This window comes from Octopus sinensis, unplaced genomic scaffold, assembly GCF_006345805.1.
Source record: "Octopus sinensis unplaced genomic scaffold, ASM634580v1 Contig07101, whole genome shotgun sequence".
Taxonomy (NCBI): Eukaryota; Metazoa; Mollusca; class Cephalopoda; order Octopoda; family Octopodidae; genus Octopus; species Octopus sinensis.
This window is the reverse complement of record NW_021829832.1, coordinates 744,115-756,991: the sequence shown is the minus strand read 5'-3', so window position 1 is coordinate 756,991 and position 12,877 is coordinate 744,115. Positions and strand designations below refer to the sequence as shown.

At 37.1% G+C, this 12,877-nt stretch overlaps 2 protein-coding genes and 1 non-coding gene across 3 annotated transcripts; 1 reads left to right on the top strand and 2 right to left on the bottom strand.

The window, feature by feature from the left end:
* Window positions 1-304: 304 nt before the first annotated feature.
* LOC115227745 (probable isocitrate dehydrogenase [NAD] subunit beta, mitochondrial) lies at window positions 305-3,093 on the bottom strand. Its single transcript, XM_036498728.1, is given in 3 exon segments — window positions 305-982; window positions 984-1,274; window positions 2,884-3,093. Coding segments are annotated over 3 exon segments (1,179 nt in total).
* A 966-nt stretch (window positions 3,094-4,059) lies between these two features.
* On the bottom strand, window positions 4,060-4,178 carry LOC115227767. Its single transcript, XR_003883155.1, has one exon. It is a non-coding gene; the product is annotated as a 5S ribosomal RNA (ribosomal RNA).
* A 3,261-nt stretch (window positions 4,179-7,439) lies between these two features.
* LOC118761068 lies at window positions 7,440-11,553 on the top strand. The gene is made up of 6 exons (XM_036498727.1): window positions 7,440-7,667; window positions 9,791-9,844; window positions 10,126-10,245; window positions 10,277-10,386; window positions 11,150-11,205; window positions 11,330-11,553. Exons 1-6 carry the CDS (start codon window positions 7,440-7,442, stop codon window positions 11,551-11,553), a joined length of 792 nt encoding a protein of 263 aa, XP_036354620.1.
* Window positions 11,554-12,877: the final 1,324 nt, after the last annotated feature.

Here is a 12,877-nt window from a genome sequence, read left to right as displayed (position 1 = left end):
CCCCTAATTACGTACAATAATAACTCCATACTTCCACGTCACCACATTGATCAACCATATAAAGGCGGGAGTTTATTCAATTCAATTTTTTAAAATATTATTAATTAAAATGAACTTAATAATATTAGAAGAAATTAGCCTAACAAGCTCTCATATGCCCTTAGTGTCTCGGATATGACAGCATCCGTATATTCCACAGTAGTAGCATACCCCCCAGCATCCTGAGTAACCACAAGTCCCCGACCAATCACAGCCCTCACTCCTTCACAAATCGCCTCCGAATACTCCTCCATCCCCAAATGACTCAGCATACTGGCAGTACACAAAAACAAAGCAGTCGGATTGGCAATATTCCTCCCAACTCCAGTCGCAAAGGAGTGTCTGGCCCCCTGGAAATACACTCCCCCTTATTAACCGGCTCATAGACTGCAACTGTGTCACTGTGACTCTCCCCAGGGACAAACCCCGCCCCTCCCACCAGTCCGGCCACCAAATTGTCGATGACTGCCCCATACAAATTGGGCATCACCAACACATCAAATTGCTGTGGCTTGGAGACAATCTGCATACAGCAGTTGTCGACAATCATACTGTCGAATCGAATGGAAGGGTACTCCTCGGACACCCTCTCACAACATTTAAGAAATAGCCCGTCACTCAACTTCATTATGTTGGCCTTATGGACTGCCGTCACTTTGCTTCGGCCGTTCTGCTGGGCATATTTAAAGGCAAATCGGGCTATCTTTAATGACTGTCGCTCAGTTATGACCTTCAATGACTCGACCACGTTTTTTACTGCCTAAAATATGGGATTGGGGACTACCTGGTGTTCCAAACAGGAATACTCCCCCTCAGTCTGTTCCCTCACCACAATAATGTCCACGTCCTTATAACGGGAGTTACGCAGGCCTGGCATTGACTTGGCCCTCACCACATTGGCGTACAGATCCAGTCCTCGTCTGGAATAGGGAGGCGGACTACCTGAGCTGTACATTTATGGTCACCAGTTCGTCAGTCTTGAAACGAGAACTGCTGGTGGTGATGCCTTTGATGGCTACTTTGTTTCTGGTTATTGAGTCCACTACGGTATCCACAGAGGCACTTAAATGTGGGGTCACTTCGCTGGGGGATGACCGAGGGATATACCTGAGGAGTAGTTCTTCGAATTTGATGGGGATTCCTAATGACTTTACCAGTTCCTTCACACTGCTCATCAACTCGTGGCCCACACCGTCGCCAGGGATTAGAGTTATTGGGGTCACATTGGTGCTCAGCTGAATATTGAGGGGATATATTTTACATATTTGCATATATAATTCGACTTTAACAACTTTAGTGCCGAATTGAAAGACACCCGCATTAAACCACAACAACTTTTAGTTACTTATTAATTATTTTTTATAATTAATACAAATAATATATAATTTAACTTATTTTTTATTTATCAGGTAGCAAATGTTCCCAAAAATAAATTACTTGACCGTTCTCGACATACATTCCGCCATTCTTACTTTGATCATCAAAAAGAGCTCGACAATGCCTAATTCTTACAATCAAGTTGATGTTGGTCTGCTCCACCGAAGAACTAATATTCTTGCTGTTTTATATAGCCATAATCTCTAAACGAAAAAGCTATTTTTGGAAAAGTATGTAAACAGCCACCACAAGATTCGGTCATCAAGAAAGCATCGAATTCACAAAACGAAAACGACACACCTTGCGAAGAAGTGCTGTCCACATACTCCCCCACGTGTCAAAAATTTCGGCCTTTTGCTGAATACCCTTCTTCGCTTCTCTGTGCAGTCGCAGATGAAACAGCTTCCGATTAAAATCAAACAGTGTTTATCGATAAGTCAGATATAATAGTTTAAAAACAATAAAGCAAATTTATCATTGCTTTGAACAATAATGAGCAGGTTTTATATGTCACTTTTTGAAAGTTCCAGTTTAGCATTCATCTCGGATTCATCAATAAAACCAAGATTTTAGGCCAGACGAAATCACTCTGCTATTTGACTTTTCCCAATTGCCTATTATGAAAGTCATCCTTGTCTTTCAGTTTTTATATTGTTTATTTATAAAACTCGATTTGTTTGTACAATTTAAGTTTATTTTGACACAGAAAAATCACCAAAAACTAAAGTATTAAATTTTTTTAAAGACCGTTTATGTTCAATTATATTTTTCAGAGTTTTGTTTAAAGAAAGAAGCTTCTTAAAGAAGCTTGGATGCTTAGCCACATTAAAAAGTCACGATAAACGTAAAACCTGGTGGCTTCTCGAGTTGATCTCTGTTGCTATCGTGAGAGACAACGAAACGTTGATAATGTCGGCGGGGTCCACTTCTAATGAATGGCTTTGTTAAATTCTGATGTAACTATTATTTTATGATTTGATCAATTTAAAACCGTACTTCGTGTCCAATGCATAGTTGATGGGGAAAACAGGCACCATAAGCCCCTCCATGTCCACTACACATCACCCTCAACACCCACATTTATTCATCGATTCCTCGTCAATACTCTCCTTGACACCCTCCTCCAAATCACCCTCCAACTTCTCCACTTGGGACACCCTCTTCTCCACTCGACGGTCGACCACTTTCCCATCCACGTGTCGAGGCACACTAATTATAACCACAAACACAAACTTTCTCGCCGCACAGTTATAAACATCAATACTCGACTTAACCACGTGCCCGCCTACAACACAAATCAATCACACAACCATAATTTTGTCTATAAATGCGTCCATTGGGGCACCTCTATAGGTGCCTACCGAGATGACAGAGGACAGCAACTAGTTCTCCAATCTGTCAAAAAAGTGTCAAAGCTGAACAAATAATGTCCACCCAGTCACTAAACAAGGAGCACCCTCCACTTACCGGAGTCCCTGGATTCTGTTGTTGTGCTACGTAGTTGTCATTTGGCCACAACTCCCCACTCGTATAGAACCGACTGGTCAGTTGCATTAAATTAATGTTCAAAGAACTGCAGTGTCCAGACAGTCTTTGGAACTGGGCGGTGAGTTTTTGATAAAGAATTGGGCTGGGAAAAAGGAGATTTTTATCCACAATTCTTCCTGGGCCAACCATAGTGGCATATTTCTGTATTCCACGTGTTGCCAATCTCAGAATGGTGGGAATGGAACTAAAGCATTACCGCTACTACGACCCTCAGACCAGAGGATTGGATTTTACTGGCCTGATCTCTGACTTGGAGGTTACTTTTCTATCCTAATGGAAGGCATTGGGAGGACGAGTCAGTAGTCCTCCTCTATTTATGTGCTCACAACCCGACAGAAGTGGACCTGACAGTTATGATGGTCTGTAAGTTTGATAGATGGACGAATGGAAGTAAATTTTGGATTTGTTGTGTAAAAAAAGTGTTTTGCCTTTTTCGATATGACCTATCAGGGATACGTCGACAGAGATGCCTTCCCTGTCCGATATATGGTGGTCTCGGCCACCAACAGTACAATCCTCCTCGTCCAGTCATGGCGAAAGGACGGGGTGTCTCACTGGTTCGACTCTCGATTTGGGTCACATTGAGAGGCAGATTGGCATGTTTTATTTTACTGGGTTTTTTGGGTTGGGAAAAGATCAAGTTGGGTGTTTTTAGGAATGTTAGGTCGACTTGGTGAGTACTGAATACTCTATTTATATGACCAGTGATGGCCAAATATAACTGGCCTAAATACAGCCAATATTGACTATTTTATCACTGCTGTTCTGAATGTCACTAACTAACATATCTTTGCTAATCATAATTCATTATTTGTTGATATTTTGCCTTTTTAGGAGTATTGGTTGAGAATTAGTTATTTTAGTCAATATTTTAAATTGGCTGCTAAAGTCGCTTTACAGAAAGCATCACAGAGACTCAGCTGCGAACTATCCAAATGGATGTGAAGCTGCAGTGCATGTAACCATAAAATTCTTTTCGCAAAAAAAGAAACTCGAATGATTCGGAAGTTTTAGCTATAAAACTGGACATTAAGAATGCATTCAACAGCCTGACTATTTTCCACCATTAAAAAGTAACCAACATAGACAAATAAATTTGTACGACACTGTTTGTTCCCAGGCGGTCACCCAGCCAAGTACTAGAACAGCCTGTAATCGCTTAACTGCCGTGTTCGGATGGGAACGGGTATTTACGACTAAGTATGATCGTACGTTTGATGTAAACAACATCTTTCGGATTAGTTAGTTTCTAGCATGTTCTTTTTCTGTCCTGATCTTCTTGGCTGGCTTCATCAAGATACAATCTTGCGGCAGGGCTTTAATAATAATAATTCAACAGCCTGAGAAGAGATGTAATTCTCGAAGGTTGCATGGAAAGGGTCCTCTGGTTGGTTCACTTGGCATACTGATCAGACAGCTCTCTTTTTTTTGGAGATAAAATCATCTAATCGTGTACAGTCGTTCATCAGGGGGACCTTTTTGGTCCACTGCTGTTTGCCCTCGGTATTGACTCTGCCGTACGAAAAGCCGATTCTACTTTCAACCTGTAGTATACCTGTATCTTCTTCTATCATAATTTGGTCTAGCTCATTATTGTGTGCCTCAATAATTAAATCTGGGGACAACTCTTCTTCAGGATTCAACAGCAAATATAAAAAAATGTCAAAATTCTGATGAAAATTCTGAATCAAATTCTGAGGTAAATTTGATGTTAAATTCGGATGTTGAATTGCCGTTCCTAAAATATCCCAAAAACAAGTTGAACAAAAAACCCAAAAACAGGTTCAACAAAAAAGTCAGAACCGCCATTTCTGATTTGGAAAATAAGCAAATTGGCGACCAGAAGAATCCATCAGTTGACTGGACAGGAAACCCGTTCGAAATCTATCATTTCTACTCAGTCTCACATGTGAGAGAAGAAAATGATGTAAAAAATGGGTCAAAAACGACCTTTCTGATCATTCTTGTTTCAATGTCTGGGGACTTGTGTTGGCAGCCGAATGGTGTCCTCTCATTTCACAAAATCGTCGTTTTTATATGCCTTTTTGTTTCACGTCGGAAATTCCCTCAATGTACGGAAATGTGATAGAAAGCACTCCCTACGGCACCTAACTGCCCACATCTGCCCAGTGTGTGCTGCAGATGTGGTCTGTTGGTCTCAAATATCCGGAAATTGAATTCCAGCCTGTTCGTGAATATTCTTATAGTCCTCAAAACTATCGAATTGTTCAATTTTCGTGGAATCCAGGGTATCGGAAGGAAGGGATGCTTGGTTTACTGGCATTGGCTTGTTCGGATGATATGCTCAGACTGTTTTTCCCGCCTTTTTCATTGGGGAAAATTTTTTTAATACGACACTACTATTTCAACAATTTAATTAGAAGCAGAGGATAAGATGGAATGGCAATTCCCACGCAAGATGGCTATTGATATTCGTTGGAAAAGCCATGTCCTTTCCCGATGATCATTTCTCCTTCTGCTTGCCAGGTACCCCAGTTTAATAAGGAATTTTTTAGATTTGGGGAAAATTAAAGGGAATTTTGTATTTGAGATTATATTAAAATTGATGATTGATAGTCGGAAATTGTCAAATTTGTTCAAAATGGGGCAGTGTTGTTGTGTCGATTGGTCCCCGAACGTTCCACACAATCTGGTGGCTGCTGGTTTTGGCCGTGGGGGATTGCGATGTGGAACATTAATTCCGCGGACATGCTTCCACTGGTTGTGATGTCTGTCCACCACGGGCCTGTTATTTTTTGAGATTCAAAGAGGGGAGGAAATCGCTGATTTATTCGTGTTGTTCGTATGGGAATTTAGTACTGGTTGATTACCTTCAAGGTGGAATAGTACTCAAACGATTTAATTATGGCGAATGTTTTGTTCCTATAAAACAAACGTTTTGGAGTGAACATTCAAAATGTTATTTGATTTTGAGTTCAGTGTTCAGGACATCTGTTGCCATGATTGAAGCCAGGAAGGGGACTCAGTTCTACACACTCAGACATAATCGGGTTATTGCTTATTAATTTTGCATTTCTTAGTCAGGATGGCCAGGCTTTTGTTACGTGTGACAATTTGGGTAAATTGCTGGTTCATATCAGACTCATGTCGAGGAAACACATTCGAGATAATGCCAGATATTTGTCAATGACCTTGGCCTCTTTTGTTTATAAAAATGGAAAGTTGATTCACTCCACGAGTGATCGAAACATGTCTTTCAGAGATGAAAGGGCTGATTGTGCCCATATAGATGTGGAGGGACTCATGAATCCCTCTCTCTACACAAATATTAATATTGTTCCCTCTATAAATGACCAAAAGAAGTGTTATTAGATATTTTACTGCGTCAAAGCAGGATTTGTTTATATTCAACATTTTTCTCCCAAAGATATCTAATGCCTTTTTTATTCTCGAATAAATTATTTTTATAACAACTAGTATATCGACATTAAATATAAAAAGACGACTTTATTAATTGGAAGAAGTATTATCATAATCTCCATCAAACACGTTGGTCTCCAAATTTTCATCCTCTGAAAAAAGAGACTGTATTTCCCCCCTGTAAAAGGCCTGTTTTTGACTATCAGTTTGGAAACACTGACATGTTCACTCTTGTCCAAATGTCGCCTCCTCGTGAGTTTTACACTTAAAATAGAAGACAGATACTCACCAAGTCTGCAGTTTATTCTAGAAAACACAGTCTTTCCTTAGAAACATTGGCAATAATCAGGTCACTGTCAAACACCACATGTGAAAATGAATGTTTCCAAAACTATGATTAACAAACATTACAAATAAACGTCAAAGTCGGGGAAAACAGGCAGAATTTCGACTGGGTGCAAATTCGGCTTTGTGGGGTGTCTCTCAATCAAAAAATGACATTAAAAACCAACCGGTTTTTGAATATCCCTGAAACTCTGTTCGATGAGCTTAACTTGAGAGTCCCGCCCCCAAAAATAGGAAGCCACGTGAATGCTAAGAAGAGGTCATTCTCTCGCCTTTTAATGCATATAAATTACCGCTGTTTTATTGATAAGTCACATATGATAGCTTTAAAAAATAAAGCAAATTCATCATTGCATTTAACAATAATGAGAAGGTTGTACATAAAATTATTAAAAACTAAAGTAAAAAGTACCAAGTATCAAATACAGCGTCATTTTATTTACACTTTTTCAAGTGATTTTGTGATGGGTCTCAAATCTAAGGAAATAAATTCTTTTTGGAGACCGTTTATGTTCAATTCTATTTTTCTGAGTTTTATATATGAGTGATTGCATTATGCTTTTTTTATTTTTTATAGATGGTTTATCAATGTAATTATTGATAAATTTAATTCAAAACTAAATCAATGTTTAAAATGTTAATCAAAATATAAATATATCTTTGTGGTCACTTATCACACAGAATGGAAACTGGAGAATGTACGGTGAAAGTTGAACCAAAGAAAGTCGAAAGAATAATCCATTTCAAAGATGGCTCCACAACTCGACAGTACGAGGACGGAACATTCAGTGAGGATGAAGAATTGGACAATGACGTCGTCTCCCAATACGGCGTTTAGTCTTACCATTAAACCTTTTCAGTCTTCTCTAATGAGTTTCCTCCCGCAGTTTATGACGAGGACTGTCGAATGTGGGAATTCTGTTATGCTTACTTTTAAGGTTTTCAAGGAGTTGGGTATGGAATGGCTTCTTGTCTTGGTTTGACAAATTCAGTCTTTCAGTATGAGGCTGCCGAAGCGGAATATGAATTGCAACAACGTCAAAATGTGAGCTGTGTTTATTTTTATTCGAGTAGGATGATATTGAAATGTCAATATCTCAAATCGATTCCATCCAGGCTTCTTAGATAAATCATTTTTAATCACTTTTTGTTAGGAAATAGTCAATATTAGTTTATAAATTCGATTATTACTAGGCGATTGATGGTGGAATATATTTTAATAAATTTTTAATAATATATCTTAACATTTGCGAGTAAAAAGTCGTGAACGTTTTTGCACTTGTTTACATAATGTCAAATTTTGGATATGATCCAACCTCGGCTTAGGACGCGAAATTTTCAACGTGTTCCAAAATTCGATGGTAAAAAAATTGCTTTAATTTTTCTAAATTTCTTTTTTATTTAATATTTGTCTAATTTTTGCTTTTTAACCCAAATAAAGAAAATCAGTTATTAATCTGTAAATATCAATTATTGGATTAAAGTCAAAATGTTTAGGAGGACAAGATGGAATGACAATTCCCACGCAAGATGGCTATTGATATGCGTTGGAAAAGCCATGTCCGTTCTCGATGACCCAAATTATTGCAGGAAAAGGCCTGACGGGATCACTGTGTTTCCCTTCAACAGGGGGAAGCCTCTTACCTGGGATGTCACGTGTGTGGACTCTTTCTCGCCTCAGAACCTGCTGATGTCCGCATCCGCCCCTGGATCTATTGTCACAACCGCGGAATGCAAAAAGATGCGGAAGTACTCCTCACTTACGGAGAAGTTCCAATTCCTTCCATTCGCGGCTGAGACTTCCGGTTCCTTGGGCGGTAAGGCAATCAGCTCCGTTCAGGAGATCGGGTCCCGCATGTCTGCTATCACAGACGACGCCCGCGAATCAAGATGGTTTTTCGAGCGGGTATCCTTTGCGATAGTACGCTCTAATTCTTTCTCGATCGCGTCGGCTTCCCGTCCATGAAGCTTTCACCACTTGACCGAATTCTTTTTTCGTAATAAACTAATCACTCTTAAAAAATTATTGCAGCATAATTGAAGTCCAATTTTTCCTCAATAACGCGAATAATTTTCTAAAAATGAAAGAAAACATTATCCTAAGGAAAAAACGGTGTAAACAAATGATCACGTTTCCAATCAAATTTTGTCTATCCCTGGTTTCCAGGCAGCTATTTTTTTATGCTGATGTATGGACTGGAAGGGTGGATTTTGTTCCCCTTTAAGGCAAGAATCATAAAACTACTGAAGGAAACGAGGAGATTAGCGCTCAAGGTGGCTTTCAGCGTGAATCTGAGAAAACATTCCGAGTTAGCACTAAAAATTCCCAATGATTGACTACCTTGTCGAAAACCAGTTTCGAAGGTTCCTAGACAAGAGAAAAGACTAACCATGGACAACTTACAGTGCAAAGCCACTACCGGCCCTTAATTTTATGTCAGCTATTTTTTGTCAAAATAAACCTATTTATTATCTACTTAAAAATGATTTCGTTGATGTTTGTTTAATATAGAATACCGTTTTGCCATAATTTAAGCTATTAGTACTTCCATAATTTGTAATAAAATTTGGGTTTCCAACTTTTTGTTTCTCGATTCTGGGACACCTTTATACCGGGACGCTATTCCGGGACACCATAAATTTTAGACAGGCATAACATGCTATCTTTTTTTAACCATTTAGAACGGAAAAATTCTGGGACAGTTAGAAACCCTATGATCAGAGAAAAGTTGGCAATAGATTTTTCATATGCTTTTAGACAATAGATTTTGATTCTCCTGCCAAAAAAATTATAATAATAGATAAACATTTAAAAAGCAGCTCGTGTTTCTCTTAAAATGATTTAACCATCCACTAGATGGGTTAAAAATAGTAAATTCAATTTTCAGTCAATTTCGAAGCACTAATTTTAATAACGTGCTTGAAACAGGGAGGATTCAGGAATTTACCTTTGAGGATCTTAGAGAATTTACTTTCCTAATCTAGAGAGTCCTGTTGGTCGTTTTGCACGGAACAGCTCTTTCATCCGGCTTGCATGCCGATTAAGTTAATTCGAAAACGTTTTTCTTCTAAATGATTGAAAAAATTTGTTCATTTAAAGACTTACATGATTGGAGTGCCAATCAATAAAACAAACCTGATTAAACTGTCAAAGGTAAATTTTACATCTGATATAGTCGGTAACATATTAGACTGTCCTTCTCTAGTTTGGTGTATGTCTTAAATCTTGGTATCTAAAAGGTAACTTACTCGGGGACTTTGTTAATTTTCATTAAATTAAAATATATTTTGCATTTTTTATAGGAATGAATAAATTGTTAAAATAATAATTTTTAATACATACCTAAATAATATCATACGAAAGAATGGATTCGTTTGCAAAACAGCTGTCCTTTCTTCTTCGTTCTAGCAAGAATGTGAATAAATCCTTTGAAGAAAAATATTCAGATAAGTCAGTTTTCCGTAATAACAAGTAGAATTTACGCAAACTCAACTTTGCGACTAGACAAAGTAAATTACTTCGGATTTGACATGGACTACACATTGGCAAGTAAAGTTATCAAAACTTTACTGTGTAGTTTACAAGTCCCCTGAAATGGAAAAATTAATATTTGACTTAATAAAGCAGCATTTAGTGGAAATTGGGTATCCTACTAAATTTCTTGAATTTAATTATAATCCTGAATTCCCCGTCAGGTAATTTCTTAGCAGACGATTTTAGGGGGGTGGCCTATGATGTTATTTACGGGAACTTCCTCAAAGTCGATCCCCGCGGACACATTCTAGTTGCTACTCACGGAACTCGACTTATGGAACAGTAATTCTTCCGCAAATAATGTAGACGAGAAACTGACTGGTACTATCCAAAACGACTAGTCGATCTACGAGGGAAGTACATTGTTATTATGAGTACGGTGTATTGCAAAACAAGTAACCTAAACCTATTTTTGTTTATTTATAGTGATAAACATAGTCTCAATGTCCATCGACTACTATACCGAGTTGGGACCTGTTACAGAGTGAATTTTATGTCACTTTTTTACTATTAGAAAGAAAGATGGTATATACGTAGACGATGGGAAACATATTATCTTTTTTGCCGATATTTATTTTGATATTGACCAGGCATCCACATTCGTACATGCAAATGTCTTTTATGTGCCTTATAAGCTATAGAAACTCAAAAAATTAGTCATGGCTAGTATCTCAAAATATCTCGATAAGGATCCGTTGCTCCCTCAAATGCTTTCTCTGTAGATTCTTGAATTTAACTATAGAATTTTGAGTTGTGGGGGAAAAACGTTCCTTTTGACAAACAGCAAGTATAACTATGTTGACGTAGTGCTATATGATCACTTCTAGACCATAATGAGCTATCTTCTTGATGATGGGGACACTAGTTGGAGAGACTATTTTCATTTCATTATCGTCGATTCTAAAAAACCGAGTTTTTTCACAGAAAAAAATCGCCACTTTCGTCTTGTCGATCAAGTCGCATATTGAATGCTAACTTAGGTGAGTAAAGAAACAACTCTTAAATGTGAATTCGACAAACTGAAACCTGGGTCGATTTATTCTAGGGGTTTTTTTCTAGTGTAATTCAATTTAGGCTCGGCTTTTGAATTCTGTCGACTCACAGGTGTAAATCATCAGTCTGTTCTTTACGTTGGGGATTCGATTTATGGAGACATTCTCAAATCGAAGAAAATTTCTTGGAAAACTTTTTTGATCATTCCTGATCTCAAATCGGAGATTTTCCACTGGAAGAAGTGTCTCGGTGGATACAAAATACTTGACGGACTTGATAAAATACAGCAAAAACAAATGTATTCTCAAATATTCATTCCACAGGTCTATTTGTAAAAAAGATTTAAAATTAGATCATAAAAATATAGTAAATGGAATTTCTTCTGTTTACAAGGTATTTTAAAAGGGTGATCCACTTAGTGTTTAAGTCGAATGATTGATGCAAATTATGGGACTTTTGGCAGCACATTCCGATCAGGCGTGTTGTTTAAGATTTGATTCCTAGGTTCTCTGCATAGTTACTTTTTCCATCAAGTCAAAATGTATGCTGATATTTACAGCCATTCTCCGACTACCCTCTACTTTTACCTTCCTACATATTTTTTCCACGTTTTTAATATTCCAGTGACTTTTATGAGTTATTTTGCTTAGATGGAACATGAAAAATTGCCCAGCTCTGGAATCAGCAGAAATGACGAGGAGAATGACATTGATGTCGATTTGATTAAGGATTTAATGACTACACATATAAATAGTGCAACTTTGAACGTATTTATACGTTCTAATTACAATAGAACATTGCATTTCGACAGAAAACTCTTAATCACATGTATAACAGTATTGATACAAGCGACAGCGATTCAAACTAATTTTCTATATTTCTTTGGTCTATAATAATGGGTACCGGGTTTCCAAATTGTAGGTCTTTTATTAATCTCTATAATTTTGTTGAGTCCAAACAAGATGATAGAAACATGATTTTTAATCACTACTACAAGCATCAACTTTTTAGTAGCGTCTCTGTATTCTTAAATATTTTCAATTTACTTTTTGAATGATTTATAAGTCTATACATTCTAAAACGTTTTTTTTCACTTGACTTTAATAGAGAAAGATTAAAAATAGATAAATAGAAAAAGGGAAAATTTCATGATGTGAGGTATAAAAATTTTGTGGTTTTTACAGGAAATGAGTACTTTTAAAATTGTCATTTTTTGCAGTAATACATATTTACTAATCGTCTTTCATTTAGATCACATTCTGTGGTAAGATGATCGTAGAGTTGATTATTTAAACTAATCAGACAAATTGGGCACAGATTAAAACGGTCATCAAGATCTAAAAAAACGTAAATAGAAATATGATCAAACATTTAACAGATTTGCATTCATTTTCTAAATGTTTTGTGTACTCCGCCAGCTCAATTAACTAATTAAAATGGTTAAATCATTATTACATAATGACAATAATGGCAACGTCCGAGTGCCTTACATTCTTTTTCCCAGTGTTTTTCAAGATGATTGGTCTTTTTCATTTTCTCGTTACAAAATTTGCAGATTCTGAATATTATAAAAATAATTAATCAACTTTGATTGATTTAGATTTAATATATTAATCATATTTTTGACTGTTTGTTCTCCTATTAAAAAAATTTTGTAGT

Bases quoted from the DNA above. Each gene is read 5' to 3' on its own strand.
- LOC118761068 (XM_036498727.1), top strand. From the start codon at position 7,440: ATGGCTCCACAACTCGACAGTACGAGGACGGAACATTCAGTGAGGATG. The intron at 7,668-9,790 runs GTTTGACAAATT...GTTCATTTAAAG, and splicing joins TGGAATGGCTTCTTGTCTTG to ACTTACATGATTGGAGTGCC. The intron at 9,845-10,125 runs GTAAATTTTACA...AATCCTTTGAAG, and splicing joins ACCTGATTAAACTGTCAAAG to AAAAATATTCAGATAAGTCA.